At 33.0% G+C, this 18,131-nt stretch overlaps 1 protein-coding gene across 5 annotated transcripts in view; it reads right to left on the reverse strand.

Moving 5' to 3' along the window:
• The window catches only part of PCDH17 (protocadherin 17), a 99,582-nt gene that overhangs the window by 55,148 nt on the left and 26,303 nt on the right, over positions 1-18,131 (reverse strand). For 3 of the 5 annotated variants that reach the window (XM_058683589.1, XM_058683608.1, XM_058683579.1), the window contains 2 exons: positions 7,433-7,491; positions 7,127-7,299 (listed from right to left, as the gene is read on the reverse strand). In XM_058683589.1, coding sequence (XP_058539572.1) covers positions 7,127-7,299; positions 7,433-7,491 — 232 coding nt within the window. Of the gene's footprint in view, positions 1-7,126; positions 7,300-7,432; positions 7,492-18,131 lie in introns of those variants that run through there. The other 2 variants (XM_058683599.1, XM_058683617.1) reach the window with 2 other exon arrangements.

The following is an 18,131-nucleotide window of genomic DNA, read 5'->3' on the forward strand; positions in this document are numbered from 1 at the left end:
ATGAGAAATATATACGCCCTTATGCTTGGTGACAAATAACACAATAGTGTCACTGTCTACATTTGGTATGATACATCTTTTTGACTTTTTGGAGCTTCTATTCAATACATTTATTCAATGTATATATAATATATATTTATATACTTATATGTTAAATATTTACTCAATATACATGAAAGAATCGAGAATTAAGCTCTGAGGCATAACTGCTTACATCTTCAGATTTATAAAAAAATGAAGTGTTTTGACAAATCTGAAGTACCTGCTTGGAGACGCTGAAGTCTCTCTATCATGAATTACAGGAATGGCATGAAGGATACAAAGAACTCAAGACCAGCAAACGATAAACCTAGAACTAGCACTATCTCTGCCTCTAACTTTAAGACTCATTGAATCTGTTTTCTTACTTATAAAACAGGGGAATTATGCTTCAAGGATTCAAGGAATCTTCCTACCCTAACGTTTCCTCATATGGTTTTCAAAAGAACGGAGAACCTGCAATACTAGAACATGGGTTTAAAGTGAAATAATGGAAAATTTCTTGAAGAAGCTTAAGACCTATCAACATTAGTTTGTCACAATTCTTAATTAACAGATGAACTAATAACCATGCTTGATTGTCATAGTTTATCGTTTATGTCATACTCTTATTTTCATAGAAATGTACATAATATTAATATAGAATTTTATTTGTAAAAATGAAAAAAAAGTCCTTATTAAAAACCACACAAAAACCAAAATCCTCTAGTTGTATCCCAGTGTTTGAAAGAAACAATAATTCTAAGGCTGAGAAGTGTTCCCCTGCCCCAAGGCAAAATGAGATTCTAAAAGTTTGGGAACTACTGTCCCAACATTCCCCATTTGGAGTGTTTTAGCAAAGGTCATTACTAAAAGCAAGATAACCTAAAAATCACATTGAATCTATAGTAAATCATGCAACACTTGTTAGGGAGGCTTTACGATGAGAACAAATGTGAGGGCGATAAAATCTCTCTATTTTCATGATACCAGCTGCTGGATTCTAGAAACAGATGTTTGCACACGAGAAAGAGATGTCATTGAAACTTTTAAAGTTAGGTGAACTATGGGACATTTGCAAAGTTTGGTAATCAAAAATGAACTTAAGCTGCTCATAGTTTGGGGAATATTTTATCCAGTAAAATCTAAAGCCAGATGAATTCTGAAAGTCCTAAGACAGCACAAGAGAGGGAAAAAGTTGACATTAAGGTGCTCTTAAATGCAGCCGAATACAAACTTAGATGGCTTCATATAATAAGAATTCTTGGCAAATAATACAATTTCTTAAATGCCACACATTTGAATCATAAAAGCAGCAGTGCCTTTAAAAATTCGTAAGTGATTTCTTCCTGGTATTAAATAGTCAACTGTTCCTTTTGCTCTCCCCACTCCTTATCCCTCTATATGGCAGTGATTTTCCATTTCCTTCAAAAGACAAATTGATATTAATAAGTTTACAGCAGCATTTCTTTTTAAAAGTATTTTCAGAGATTGCAAGGATGGACGTCGTCATCACCTCTGTGTCCTTACTTGTGTAGAAGCAATTTGCTGATGCGTGTTATGGGAAGGTCTGGGAAGAGACATCGACTGATTGGAAGGGTCACAGCTACAGTAACCATAGGTGCAGAATAGAAAGCAGAACGGAAGCTTGAGAATATAAAAGTACTATCCAAGTACGGTCCTATTGCTAGTCAGTTCTAGGGGCAATTGCAAAGTAGGTCAAGTTTGCGTTCAGTGTCCTAATGCTTTCTCAATAACTCCCTTCCAAACCCTGTATGTATGGCTCCACCCCTACTCTGGTGGACAAGAGCTTCACCTTGTGTTCTCCCATTTCCCTATTATTTCTTCCTTAAGTTGTTCCTCCATGGTAAAGTATAGGTTGTACAAACCTTAAACTGTTTCCTTTCCAGACATAATTAGAAATATGGTGAAATTGCAGTCATTATGCAGTAAATTAGGGAGGGCGATGTTGAAAGAGTAGGGTTCAGAGCCTCGCCAAACTCTGAAATCACATAAAAAATACTGCAGTCTTTAAACTAGCCTAATCCTGTTTTAAATATGGGGCCCACAAGCAAAATTCAAACAGTGACTTGAAAAAAACAAAACAAACAAACAAACAAAATCCATTAGCTTTAGTTTTTGTAGTTTTCCAGAATGTCCTCTGGGAAGAGGGAAGGCAACCCTTAAGAATGTAATTTAGTTTTAAAACTGAATTCACTGGAGCAAACCTAGCTTATTTTGTATTTCTATTATTCTCAACTTTCTATTGATTTTATTTTTATTAGATTTTAATCAGAGATTCTATTCTGAAATGTTTTGAACCCAGAATGTAATTTAAGAAGTCAGATTTTCTAGCAGAAGAGAGAGGACAGAGGAGGCACAGAATTGAATAGGAAAAAAAGAAAGAAAGAAAGAAAGAAAGAAATTATAAGGCAATTAAATAAAAGGAGAAATGAGAAAGAACTTGAATGAAGCAACTTCTAAGGATCAGCAAAGTCCTGGAATCCAGTTACAGAGGAAGGGATGGACAGTTGGCCACCTAACAGGGCATTAGCTTCCCTCACAGTGATGCTTCTACTGTGTCCCTAGCAAAGGTTGTCAACACAGCAAATGCTATTCCACTAGCTTCTGGCTTAAATTCACGAACTTGGTTTCAGTCAACTATAAAGATAGCAGAAGACTGATTACCCTTGAAAACTTGAGAACAGTCACTGAGTTATCAATAAAGAGCTCAAAGAAATCACCAGACAGCATTTATGAAAACTGCACATTTATTATTTGGGAATCAAGAGAGACTACTGAATTTTAGGGAAAGTTTACTAAATGTTGTTAAAGAAGAAAGAGTTATTGCTCACAATCAAAATACTTTACCAGACTGCTGTAATGGACAGAAACTCCAAAGTACAGATGTTTTCTGAAAGAAGTTAAAGTGGATTGCTTTATCTACCTACCTATCTACCTAGGTAGATACCTACCTTCCTACCTACCTACCTACCTACCTATAATATTGGACAAAGGGAGTATGGAGAAAATCTAAGTGACAAATAGACTGGCAGGGCACAAAGATGCAATCAAATAGAAAGAAACTAAGTACATTCTTTGAGAATTTGTTTTAGTCCCACTGAGAGAAACTGAAACCACCTCTTTCTATTAGAGGATTTAACATAAAATCCTTAAGGCTATTCCCCAGCTGTCGTGCTATCCATCACGCCTTCAATTAACTACTGAACTCTTTCAAATATTTTTGCTAAAATAATGAGTAACACATACTACTGCTGTGTATTTGGGACGACTAAACCGATGGTAGCAATAAACATAATTATCAGGAATAGAACAAATGGAAAAAGTCTGCACAAAAGAGAAGAAAAAGTAATATTTGAACTAATAATAGAAGATCTCAAAGGCCTAAATCATTTGCAAAGGAAAACCATTATTAGTAGAAAGTTCCATTGAAAATGTGAAGATTATTTTTGGAACTAATTCTAATTTCTAAGCTAAAGAAATATTTTGAGTTAGAAATAGAACATCATTTTTCTTACTAGAGAAAATTTAAACAAGGAAAGAAATCAAATAAGCTAATACAAAAACTATAAAATATAATATGCTATTGATTGTTTTAACTGAACTGTGTTAAGGCACTACTACAAATTTTTAAAAGAAAAAAAGACTCATAAATGGATTTCTTTCTGTTTAGTGTTTGGTTTCTTTCTCCTAAGAGAAAATTTGCTTTTGATTCTTAGGAGATTTCTGAAGGCATTAAAGATTAGGGTTTAATATTTGAAATCTGACATGAGATAATTGCTTAAATACGGCTGTCATCATCTTTCATCTGTAAAGAAAATTATTCTTTATGGGTGTGCATTGAATTAATTTGGCTTTGCTTCTCTTGACGCTTTTCAAATAAATTAACAGAGTACATTGACCAAGACAATGGCTGATGGCTTCTTCAAACATTTTAAAATTATTTCTGAGTAAACTGTTCATTATGTGAATAGTATAAAGCATTGGGTAAGAGGGCGGGCTCTGAAGGCATGTCATTTTATTTCTAATGTTGACTTCACTGCTTATAACTGCAGAACACTGACAACATTTCTTAATATCTGTTAAATGTGAGAGTAGCAGTACTCCCTTATCTATAAATGCAATGAAAACTAAGTAGGATAATAAGTTTTAAGTACTGCATAATTCATTCAATGCATATGAGCTATTCTTATATTCTCCCGTAAGGTTTGCATACATGAACTCAGGTTTTAACTTATTCTTCAATGTTTATTTGATATCTAGTCATAGCAGTGAATCAGAATGTCTGAGCAAATTCTCCCATTTGGAGACAAAGTTGTGTAGAAAAGACACAAGTTTTAGCTATATCTAGATGTAGCATAAAATTCCAACCTGCTGAGCAGATTAATATATTTTCTATACGTTCAGTTTTCTTGTAAGTGAGACAAAAATGATTAAGCATTTTAGAGTTTTCAGGTTAAATAAGATAACAATGAAATGGAGCTAACACAGTTTATAGTAAATGGTAAGAACTCAGTAAATGCTAGTCTCCTTCTCTGAATCTATACAGGTAGATAGATAAGTATAAACATGGATAGATGGAAGAAAGAAAGAAAGAAAGAAAGAAAGAAAGAAAGAAAGAAAGAAGAAAAAGAATGGAAGGAAGGAAGGAAGGAAAGAATGAAAGGAGGGAGGAAGGGAGGAAAGAAGGAGGGAGGAAGGAAGGCAAAAAGGAAGGAAAGAAGAAAACAAAAAAGATGATATAGATGATGGAAAGAAATAGGGAAACTGAAGATGAAAAATGGAAACAGATGAGAGAGACAGAGAGGGAGAGCTTCCCCATCTCTACTAGTTACATACAGTTTCTTGAAGGCAGGCTCTAAGTCAAATTTATTTTTGATGTTCCTGAAGAAACTAACTTTCCTCAAGTATTGAAAGGATTTAATAGATATTTATTAAATACATGAACTAATACACTAATCAATCAGTCACTGAAATACTATTTTATCTAATCCTCCAAAATCATGTTTTAAAGTAGAGGTCTGTATTTCTTCTATAATTCATAGATTCATAATAACTTTCCCATATTTATTAAGAAAGATGTGTGGAAACTACTTGTTTTCCAGGACACATTTGTATTAACATTCTCACTCTTACACTAGCAATTATTTTATGTAGAATGTTATTTACAATATATACCAAATATATGCTCTTCTAAGAATGGCCTACTTTTTTAAGGTATTATCTTCTAATATCAAAATTGAAAAAATAGATTTTCAGTATAAATTACATCTTTAGGCATAAATAAAACCACTTCCATTTTCTATAGGGGCCTTTGCTCTTTCCCATCAAATATATTGCTCAGTTGGATAAAAATAATTTAAAGAGTTAATGTGAACAGCATATAAACTTTTCTTTGATTAACAAAGTTTCTCATGAAATATGATAATAAATGCAAACTCTTTACTTACTCTATGCAGCTTTGCAAAAAGTAGCCAATGTATTATCCATCAATCACTTTATTACACACAAAGATGAGTCTATGTTAGGTTCTGTATTCACATATCAAGATGCAACAACCCACTATTTAAAATTTGTCTAAAAAATTCACATATTATAATATGACATAGTTAAAACCCATCATTTAAGTCACTTAAGTTCATTTAAGTCATTTAAGTTCATTTAAGTCACTTTAAGTAAACATTCAAATTTGTAGGAACTATGAATATTCTATAAATATTCAATTCAATATTCAATTGTAATTAAATTGAATTACAATTCAATTACTATAAAACACAGTATTGCATTGTTGGACAAAAAGTTGCTATGGTGTATATGGCGGTTATGACTTATCAAAAAAGGCTTTTTTGGAGGCCAATCTTAAAATAAATTCAGCATGTTGTATTCAGTACAGAAATATAAATTATATTTTATTGTACATATGTATTTATTTCTGTATCACATATATATTATTATGAACCTATGTATTTATTTCTGTATTGAATTCACATATGTGTGAATGTGTTTGCATTAAAATGAATTTTAATTTTAGATTAGAGAAATTAATAATATCTATTGACACATATGTAATATGTCAGGCTTCACTACAGGCAAAAGGTTACTTTCTATGAATTGACAATCAATAAGTGAATTAGAAGAATAAATGACTATGTTCACAAAGTTTAAATGTAGTTTCTCCCTAAAAAACTGAAATAATAAATATTAGATAGATTTAAATACTATTATACTTTGAAAACTAGTATTAACTAACATAATACGTACTTGCAATTCTGAAACCCGAATTATACAAGTTTTCTTCATTTTTTATAATTAGACATAAAAACCTATTCACATTGCCTAAGTCTTATATGTCAGAGTAGCTTAATTCTCTGGGTGAATCATTAGCAAATATTTCATTGTGCTTGAAACAATAAAAGCATCAAAACTAATAAAAAGGCATATCAAATGGATAAATTGAAGATAGACTTTTAGAAAACATTTGTATTATTAGGAAGTATTTCTTTTTTATCTCTATCAAGGTAAACAAGTACATATTTATTTGACACCCATGCACATTTAGATGTAAATCAAAAAAAGGAGCCAAAATTCTGGCTTGCTCTCATTTAACTCTTGAAAAACTACTTTGAGGCTAAAATGCACGTTAAAAATAAACAAACTCTGCTAAGAGCTATACAATTCCAACCCGGTTTTCATTTTACCTAAACGTGGTGAATTTACTAAATTTGATCTTGTAAGTTAGTATATTAGAATGTGCATATCTAGCCAACATATGCCCTGCTTTCCTTGCTAATGAAACACAAAATGGGAAAGGTTGGGGAATGTCTGTAAAGCTAAGAACAATCTGGTGACTTTGGTCAAGTTTGTCATTTTAAGATGGTTACAGACTAATATCCATGGCCTTCCTTTTTCTGTTGTTCCTGAGGTGTTGAATAGTTGCTTTCTGTCTGGGACAAGCTCGGGATCTGCTGTTTCTTTGATATATTATCAATGGTCCGTTCCACCGTGATAAACTGCGACGCTAGTACTAATAGGTTTATAATGATTGCTTAAGCTTTACACGTCGTAAGCATTGGAAGGCTTCACTCACCTTGTTCAAGTGGTTGGCTTTTAGTTGAAGTAGTTTTCATCTTGAGTGCCTCCCTAACAGACATGTCACAGCAGGAGCCTTTGTTAGTGTCTTGGTCACTGTCAGCCTGATCACTGTCCCCGTGCCCACTGTCTCTCAGGCTGGCTCTTTCTGGGTCCTTAAACGTGGAGCTACTGAAATACATATAAAGAAAAAGAAGAGAAAGTGTTGTCTCTACGAGTTTGAATCTGAAGTGTAGTCTCTTGCAAAGCAATTTTGACACGAATGCAAATGGGGAAGCCGAGAAAGTTATTTAATAGGCCTTACCTTTGAACAAACTGCTGCCTGCTGCCCATGTAATTGGGCTCTGCGGGAAAATTGTCTGTCTGCGAAAGAGAAGGAAAAAAATACGTATAGTTGTACACTGGACAAATCTCCTGCAGAGCAACAAGATTTCCTAGTGGAAAAATGATTAATAATTCAAAAATTCCCTTAATCTTCAGATTTGTAAATTTTAATTAAATTGGAAATTGCTGACATGTAATTATGTACTCAGAACAATTAAATGATTCCGGTCCACAAATTACCTGTTAAAGTAAACAATGAGCCTGTCATAACTGGCATTCTCTGTTCCTACCAGGATGGATAACACTGTCTGCGTTGTTTCATTACCTAGATATTAAGATTGAACATTTGTGGGAGGAGTGAAAAAATGACCTAATTTCTCCATATTAAAAGTGTGAATTATTTAATAATACTCATTTTTAAACATAATTGCATCATCTGCTGGGATTCTACGCCCTCCATGTAGCATCACTTAAAGTCATCCACTCCTCAATTAAGAGATGCAGGGCCTTTCCTTCAAATTTTGCCAATAACAATTACAAGCATGGAACATATGGTTGAACTCCTCTCTATAATTCATTCTCATCTACATTCCTATCATGGCATTGAACTCAAACTATACAGTGGAAAGGGGTATTACCACTGGTTATTGAAAACAAAGTGAAATAAAAATAAGAAATAAAATGTCACTTAAAATATTGAGAGTAAAGACGTTGAGAAACCAGGCTTGTTTTTGTGGTTGTTTTTACTGCTTCCAAACTGATGTGGAGGTCTGCCAAAAAGAACTGAATTCTCCTTGTATCATGGAACAGAGTCTTTTGGGAGAAAGAGACTAGATCTTTCATAGATCTCCCTATACTGTACATTCATACACATCACTTCTTCTTGCAGCTGACTCGGTGACAAAGGTTCTCCTGTTTTCAGCATCACTTCATATCACACCATTGTGCCCTGAAGCAGCTATGGATTCATACAAGATCATCCAGCATGTAAGTATCAGTGACACAGGAGCATGCGATTCATGAAGAAGAGGGCTCAAGGTAAGGCTTAACGTAGTGCAATATGTGTTTCCGTATAAATAAAGCTAAATTAAACTAACAGTACTCTTTTTTCTTCCCATGAAATAATTTTAATTATGTGGCTTTTGGGAACTATTTATTATTGGGGGGAAAAGGACATGTTAAGAGTAATAGCTTAAACTACTAAGTTTCACTGTCTGTTAAAAGCTTGGGGACAGGAAATAGCCTCATAAATTTCTGAATCTATAATCTTCTGTCGGTGCTCAAATGACCTTTATCAAAATGCAAAGATGAAGGTAAACAAGGTCAATGCATTTCTCACTTCTAATCTGCTTTAACTAGCATTTGGTAGCAGACATTTTTCATTAACATGTTTTATTAGTGTTTAGGTTCTGTGAAGCACCTTAATTTTTGTTTCCATAATGGCAAACTATCAGTTTTTAAGGGTGACAATCTTCTAGTAAAAATAATAGCGGAAAACAACACTGGGGCAAAAATGTTTGCAACAGAATTTTGCTAATTTTTAAAACTATAGTTATTTAGAAACTTCACATTTTAGCTTAATAAAATCAAGTTCCTCTTTTGAATTGGTCAAAAACATGTATGCAACCTATTATTGTTGTCGGTTACAGACTAGGCCATGAGTATCTTAGAACACTTCGGAAAAACAGAATCCTGAGTATTACGGAGAGAGTAAAATATAAAATCAAAGTAGAAACTCTAGTTAGAAAACATAAGTGCTATTGTAAGTAACTTTGTGATTGTAATGGCTTTAGTTAGGTGGAACATCACAGGATAGGATCCCTATTCAGTTAAACACAGGGAAACAGACAAGGAAACTTTCCTTCCATTGTTCTACTAGGGAGAGTATCTAAAAGTGTTTGCCTATTGTTAAAGTTCTAAACAGCTCTAATAAAATAAAAGACTTGAACTAAGAAATAGAATACGTTTTCCCACCGAATGAAGAGCTATTTTTAAATTATGTGTGTGTGCACGTGCACATGTGCATATGTATGTTTGTACGATGTCTGTTTGCATGGATGCATCAGAGTGTTTGATGACCACCGAGCGATGGTGTTGCTACCAAATGTTATTTTGATGAAAATCGAAAAACGAGAGGAAGTCATAAGAGAAGGGATTTTAGAAGGGGAAGAAAGAGGAGAAAAATATAATTACAGAGAAAGGCAAGAGAAAAGTAGAGAGGAGAAAGAGAGAAACAAAAAGATACATATACGCAGGAGGAGGAATGACGTGGAGAGAGGTAAAAAGGAATGTAAAAAAGAAAGAGAAAGAAAGAAAGAAAGAAAGAAAGAAAGAAAGAAAGAAAGAAAGAAAGAAAGATTGGTTTATCGTTATAGAATTTCACAAAATACAATTGTTAATAATCTGCAGCTTAATCAGTAGCAGAGTATCAGAAGTTTACTAATAGTGTCTGCATTTATCCATTAAATACGTAGAAGCCTGAAAGATTGTGTGTGTGTTTATGATTACCATAATGAAATAGCCATTTGGCCTTTAACAAACATATAACTAACTCACTATAAAAACCACACTGGTTTTAATATAGAAAATAACATTTTCATTATCCAGGCTCCAAGGGTGTCAGAAAACTCATTTAAAATAATCTGAATATAAAATAACTGTATTTGCATAGGAAAATGAAAATAGACCCAAAACAAAAGCCATATGTACCACAGCATCATTTAATTTAGAAATGGAAGGGTTTTAAGATATTTCCCAATAATGTACTCTAAAAAATTCGTTCTACCTTGCATATCTATAAATCTTAACTTTCAAGTCTAAGAAGAAGGTAAAACTTGAGGTCAGACACTTGTAGTTTTTTAGGACTCATCAGTCATTAAACATGAATATTTATATCTTTGAAAATTGTATCCTCTTCCATACAAACTAATCGTAAACACTAATGTTTTCCCTTCAAATTCAACTGAACGCAGTGACTTTTAACTATTACTTTTAAACATATAATTCGTTTATTATTTTGTAAAAGTACTCGGAATTGGTGGGTAGTTACAGAAACTTCCAAGATAGACACTTTAAAAACTTTAGAATGTGATCATCTTTTTAATCTAGTTCAGTCTGGAATACAAAGACAGAAGTTTGGCCATTTTTTACTGATTATTTGCTCATAAGAAAACAGATCTGAACTATCTTATAAAACTGAGTCCATTCTCCTAGTTTCATTTTTTTGTTCATTTCTTGTTTTTTTGTTTGATGAACATGAAAACTTAGTATTCATTACTTTCCTTTGTACTGAAAACACAAATAAGCAAGTAATCAATTAAACTAACATACAAAGTGGATAAGTCTGCATGATATGAAGGGTTTCTTTGATTACTTGCCTTTATGCATTTCTCCAGGAGTACTCAGCAAATTGTAGTCAATTTATAAATGACATTCAAAGTCAGAATTTTTATCAGGAGTACTCAATAATAAGCTATTTCTCAGGTATATCCGAAGATATATTTACATACTCTACAATTTGCTTCTTCTGTTATAACTCTAGAAAACAAATCATGATTTTAAAAAAGCATCTATGAGAAAGACCAAAAGAAGGCACCTACTGAAACTAAACCACGTTGGCTCAAATTGGGTAACTTCTTTATTTGTTGAAGTAGATTAATTTGATATGACCACTTACATATGCCTAAAGAAGTTGAATTGAAAGTGGATAGTAAAAGGAGTCAAATAGATTATTTTTTACTAGTAAATAGTAAAAATAGCAATTCTTAAAATGATCAAGCATTTGACATAAGTCAACATCTATGAATGATAAAAATTCTCAGCAAAGGCAGAAAGAGAGGGAAACTTCTTCAACTGTATAAAGAGCATCTACCAAAAAACAAACAAACAAACAAACAAACAAACAAAAAACATGTATAACTAATATTATATTTACCAGTGAAAGACTGAAAGTTTTCACCCTTGCTTTCACCACTTTTATTCACCATTGTGCTAAAAGACCCATTAAGTTCAACAAGGCAAGAAAAATAAATAAAAGATAAATTAAAAAGGAAGGGGAAATTTCTCAGTTACTATACTCGCAGATAATATTACTGTTTAGGCAGGAAATAAAAAGAAATTAAAAAAAAACAAATTGGAAACAAAACTTCTTAGAACCAATAAATAAGGTTGCCGTATTCAAGGTCATCACACAAAAATCAATTATATTTCAATATTCTAGCAACGAACTATTGAAAACCGAACTTTCAAAAGCAATCCATTTATCATAGTTCCCTACGAATCAAATGCTTAGAAAAAAATATTTTCAATAACAAGTACAGAATCTGTGCCCTGAAAATTACAAAAGTTGATGAAATAAATCAAAGAAGATCTAAATAAATGAAGAAATATATTGCATTTATGGAGTGGAAGACTCAGCAAGGTAAAGCTGTCAATGTTCCTCAAATAATCTATACATGTAATATAACAACATTCAGATTTACAGCATGATTCATTGTAAATACAGACAAGGATTCTAAAATTCATAATGGAAAGCAAAGTGACTATAATAGGCAAAAAAATTTTGAAAAAGAAGAATAAAGTTGAGGGAATCACACTATCTATTTTAAGAGTTATTATGAAGCTGCACTAATCAAGACAGTGTAGTACTGTAGACAGAAAAGACACATAGATCAATAGAACAGAGAAGACTGTCCATAAGTAGCCCACAGAAATACGGCCAATTGATTTTTGACACAGTTTCAAAAGGCAATTCGATAGATAATTCAATAGAAATGAACCTTAAACTACACCTCTCTCCCTCTCTTTCTGTGTGTGTGTGTGTGTGTGTGTATGTTATACATATGTATGGATGTATACATATATATAATGTATGTATGTATCAAATGTATGTATCAAAATGGACCACACCTCTAAATATAAATGTAAACCTGTACATTTAAGAAAACCTAGCAGAAAACCTTTGTGACTTGGCAATATGCAGAGTTGTTAGACATGATACCAAAAGCATAATCCATAGCCAAAAAAAAAAAAAAATCCAGACTGATGCAGCCATTTGGGATTTACTTTAAAGCAATGTAAACTATGTTCACACAAAGATTTGAAAGATTTGTACATAAATATTTACAGAGCCCTCTTTGTCAAAACTGGAATCAGCCCATATATCTTTCAATAGGTGAATAGATAAACAGACTGTGGTACATGCATACATTGGACAACTATTTAGCAATAAAAAAAAAAAAAAACAAACTAGTGACGCAACAACTTAGATGCACCTCGAAAGCATTTTGGTGATTGAAGGAAGCCACTCACAGAAAATTTCACACTGTATAATTCCATTTATAAAACTTTTCAAAAAACCAAAAACTATGATGACATAGAACAGATCAGTGGATGGCAAGTTTTAAAACTGCCTAGGGAGATACAGCATGAAGATTTTCAACTCCTGAACTGTTTACTAGCCTGATTGTGGTGGTGGTTTCATGAAGCTTTTATATGTACATGATTAAAAATACATGGAACCCTACATTCAAAAAAAGTTCATTACTATATGCTCAAAAAGGTAATTCAAAAATTAAATCTAAGGTGATATCTGCCTGTCATATATGCTGAAGATCCTTCTGCCTCACAGAGAATTATAAAACTATAAGCTCTTTTATTAAGTTTCTTCAATAAGGAGTGCTTCTGAACTTTTAAAAAATTATACAAAGCCAACTTATAAAACCTTTGTAGAAATTCCGTATTCATTTGGACAGACTACGAATGGATTCAGGATATAAAGATCTATTCAGCCACACTAGCAAACCCAAGCAACAGCTCTGTAAGACAGTCACCTTAATATGAATTATTTAGCTAAATTTTCATTTCTTTCAAAGATGTTTTCCTTGTGTGCAGTTCCTGTTTACCCAACCATAACATAAATACTTCAAACGAAGTTTGCAGACACAATTTATTGCAAAGGGATGGCTTTTCTTTCTGTAAAAATAGGTCCCACACCCAACCTGGAGCTTGAACTCATGACCTTGAGGTCAAGAGTTGCATGCTTTACCGAATAAGCCAGTTAGACTCCCCAACAAAGGAATGGCTTTTTATTTCAATGCAGGAAACAAACATGGCTATATTGCGAAGAACAGGGATCCATCCTCAGAAACGGTGAGTTGTTTTTGTTTTGTTTTTTTAAGAAAATACCTTGTGTATTGATTCTACATTTGGGAGTGAACAGAATATATTTGTAAAGAGTGTAAACACATTGAATATGAAATGATTAGCATCTAAGATATACCAAAGTGTATTAAAATACCCTCAAAATAATTTTACAACTTTGGTGGTAAAATTAGGATATACTATTTAAAAGATGTTGTTTTATACTTTATATGATATAATATATGAAAATTTCTTAGTTATCTAATACAATTCCATTATAACTTTTACATTTTTTTAAGTCCTGCATGCAGCACGGTAATAATCATGAAATAATGATAACTGGAGGAAAGTCTGAGCAATTTTAAAACAATATTTGGATTTCTAGGAAATGAGACAACTATGGATAAGAAAATTAAAGACATCATCATTTTGAATCTCATTTCTAATTAATTTCTAAGAAAGAAAACATCAGAAACTATTTTCAAAGGTATCCCTGCAAAAGGAAGAGAAAAAAAAAATAATTCAATCATTAAGAAAGTGGATTGTATTGTTTAGTCTTTCTCATCACAGATGAGAATTTCTCAGATGCTATTTCAGTAAATTCTGGAATTCAATCTGTGATTAATCCAATCACTATGTGATAAATATGTCCACAATACCTTGGTGCTAATTTGCCAGTGTTCTCTTATATTTCCCATTACAGACTCATGGGGCAGTCAGGAAATTTCCTATGGAGAGAACAATTTTTGACAAAACAAACAGCTCTCGCATTTCCAGAATCATTGGTGTGGAAATGTAGGAGGCAGTGCTTTATAAACTGCTGGCATCCTTGCTATTCTTTTACCTTTCTATGTCTGTTTCTTTACCAGAAAGTAGACCTTTGAGACAGAGGCTCAGTGGGTAAATTCATTCCACAAACATACGTTTAGCTCAGACCTGAGGCAATATAAAAATTCCAGCAGTCAACAATATAAAATTCACAATTGCTGAGACCCAATCAAGAATTATAAGGTCTGCAACAAGTTAAGAAAATATAACCCATGGCTGGGGGAAAAATCAATCGATGAAAACAGATCCTGGCATGAAAGAGATGATGGAATTAACCAACAAGAATCTTAAATATTAGAATATTAAAAATATGGTCAAGAACATAAAAGCCTGGCTTTGAGAGCAAGTGTCTTCTTAAAATTTGAGCCCGAAGTACCTCCCTTGTATCATTTTCATCTTGGGCACGAAGGAGAGAAGTAGATGATATAGAAAAGACCCAAATGGAACTTCTAAAAATGAAAACTACAACATTTGAAATTAAAAATACACTGAATAGGACCGACAGCAGATTAGACACTGAGAAGGAAAAGACGCAGCATTTTGTACCAGGTTCTAAAAGCGTATTTGCCTCAGTGTCTTGATAAATTTGTAATATATTTATGTCGAATACAAGAAGACTCTCCCAAAGGTTGCGATACAAATATGAAGAAAGGTTTCATTCTAGAGGTATTGACTTAGCATAGGAATTATTAAAGAGAAATGAAAGTATGTCTTTGACATACTTCGACTCTTTAAAGTCATTATTATGAGAAAACTGGCTTCTCACACACGAATTTGGGGTTGGATGTGTAGTTATGGTGTTAAATCATATCATTACAGCTTCAGCTATGCTAAGATGATCAGTGTTTTCCTCATCCAGGGGCACAGGGGAGTGGAATTTTGAAAATTCTTCTGAATTACGGACATAAGGTTGACTGCACATATTGATGCCATTGGGGTGAAAACAAAGCCAAACAAGTTGAACTTTTCCCTTAATTCAAAGGCACTGCTTTTCACATTGATAGTAAGCATTCTCTTTGCAGCAGACTGAACACAAGGGAGTGTTAAGAGGTGAATAATTCACTTTAAGCCTTTTCATACCGACATCGCTTCTGATAGCTTTGCCTTCAACAGAATATATGGTGTGGTTCTTTCTACATTGCTGAAGTAGGCAACAGCACTTTAAGCCACCACTTATAAAGTTATCTGACAGCACCTATGGCTTTGGAATTTTCAAAGTGCATGAGGTATGGCAATAACTGTATTTATCAATGATTTTCAAAATAATACATTTTATACAAGTATAGTGTGGTCGACATTTGTGTTTTGCTACTAAAGGCATAATAAAAACATGAGAAATTCTTACCACATTTAGCAAAAGCTAGCATTACTTTAAATTAGAAATGAGAGAGCAAGAACAGCCACATCCTGTAAGCAAGCATTTTAAGTCTACAGCTCAATTAGGATGACTTAGATGATTTTGTTCTGAAAGTAATGAGTCTGTATATTAAAACCTTTTGCAAATGTTAACTCTTTCATAAACAACACTGATAATTTTAATAATAACTTGTATGCTGGAGTTTAGTCATTTAACTTATTAATCTTAAAGAAAATCAGCTTTGAGAAGAAAGAAGAATGTTGAAATAATAAAAGGTAAGAGGAGTGCTGTTTGTTATCTAGAAAAGCACACAAAGTAGAGAATGCTGTGCATTCTCTTTTTTATTTTTGCTGAAGTTTGGAGTCCATAGGCCACCAAGGTGCCCCTGAATGCTAGATGTGCTTTCTCTCTGGCAATGGCATAGAGTTATGCCATAAGTTGATGTCTTAGGGAAAAAAAATCAAACTTTGAGTGGCTGACTTTAATACCTGCAATTAGTCCATTCTCTTTAGTAAGGTCAGTCTCTATCTCAACCCTAGCTTATACCCAGTCTTTTTTTTTTCTTCCAGTGGTGGTAGTGGTGGGGAGAGTTGGGAGTTCTATTCTTTTCTGTTTGGTTGTTTGTTTGCTTGTTTGGTTGGCTGGTTGGTCGGTTGGTTGGTTTTGGCTATCTCTCAGCCAGATGTATTGTCTTAGAAGATTCTTCTCTGCTTTCCTCCTATAGTGCTCTTTTTCTCTATCAAGAATATGGAAGATTCATCCCACCAGAGGGAATACCTACAACTGGATTCTCTGCCATCAGGCCTCCAAACTAAGAACCCAAAGGTAAATGTAGCCAGGGAAAATTCATTAGAAGTCTGTACTTCTAGAACTGTCACATATGAAGAGAAAGAAAAGGGAGGGAGACAAATTGGTGACTCACCATTTTATTTATTGTCACTGTGAATGCAAGATACATTTCTTAAACTCTTATTTCATTAATGTTAAAAACTTGCTAATAAGTGAAAGAAAAATTTGATAAATTAATTTATTTAAGATTCAAGCCAGTTTTCAGTCTAATTTATTTAGCTAATATGGACATGTTTTGAAACTATACTGCACTGAATCTAAATTTATGGAAACAGAGTCATTGTGTACTTTCTATGTTAGGAGGCTTGGAGTATGCTGTTCCATTTTAGTATCCACACAACAGTATTATTGATATTTATTATTCATTTTCCTTAATTGCCCTAGGACACATACTAATGTTACTGTCTACATTTTTTTAACAGAGAAATGACATTTAAGAGAAATGACAGCTAACTAACTTTCATAAAGTTACCCTTCATATACCCAATTCACTGCAGAACAACGTACTTGCCGGGAACCACCAGGACCAGTCAGTATCTGTGCTACCTCTCTGGCAAATAGAGAAAAATCAGGATCCATCCCAACATTTTCAGAACTAAGTTAATGAGAAATGAATGTAACTTGACTTGAAATGCTTTTAAAAATTACGTTACACACCAAGCAAAAATAGTATTACCATCCCCCGTACTAATAAGACAACTCACTGAAAGAGTATGCACGTTTACCTTTCCATACTTGCACATTAAATTATTTGAATATGCTGAGCATTGCATATAACTCCAATAACTAGATTTTCTTCCTTTGGCCAGTAACATAAAAAGGTAATAATGGCCGTGTATTATCAAACAGTCTAATGCAAGCAGTAGGCTTAACTGTATGATTACTTACCATCATGACAGTCATATAAATTGTCAAAATAGGCACTTCTGAACACTTACCTTTTAAAGTGCAAAAGAAATTCAAAGTATTACATGTAGCCAATCATTACAGAAAATTCCCCAAAAATAACTAATTTAAAAGATATAAATAACTAATTTAAGTAACTAATTTAAAAACCAAACTGTCTGTCACATATCATCAGTTTGTTTTTTTTTCCAAAATACACTAAAGTTTAAAACATTACAGATACAATGATTTTGGTACACACAGTTCACCAGTCTCCCTCCTCCAAATAACATTGTTGATCAGAAGATAAAGTCTATTATTATTCAAATAATCAGTTAAATTTTGCAAATGAAAGAAAAAAAAATATCAGCAAGATCAGATTCCTGTCTGATTTTGCATCTGCCTTTCAACTCACCACCTGTATAGGTGCATTCCAGTTCCTAATAGTAAAAAAAAAAAAAAAAAAAATAGAAGGAATTCAAGGTGAAATTGAAGGATGAAATACCTTTCTTACTTTTTCCTTCCTCTAAAATTTAAATTTTTTTTAATGTTTATTTTTGAGAGAGACAGAGACAGGATGCGAGTGGGTTAGGGGCAGAGAGAGAGAGGGAGACACAGA

Source organism: Neofelis nebulosa, chromosome 1, assembly GCF_028018385.1.
Source record: "Neofelis nebulosa isolate mNeoNeb1 chromosome 1, mNeoNeb1.pri, whole genome shotgun sequence".
Lineage (NCBI taxonomy): Eukaryota > Metazoa > Chordata > Mammalia > Carnivora > Felidae > Neofelis > Neofelis nebulosa.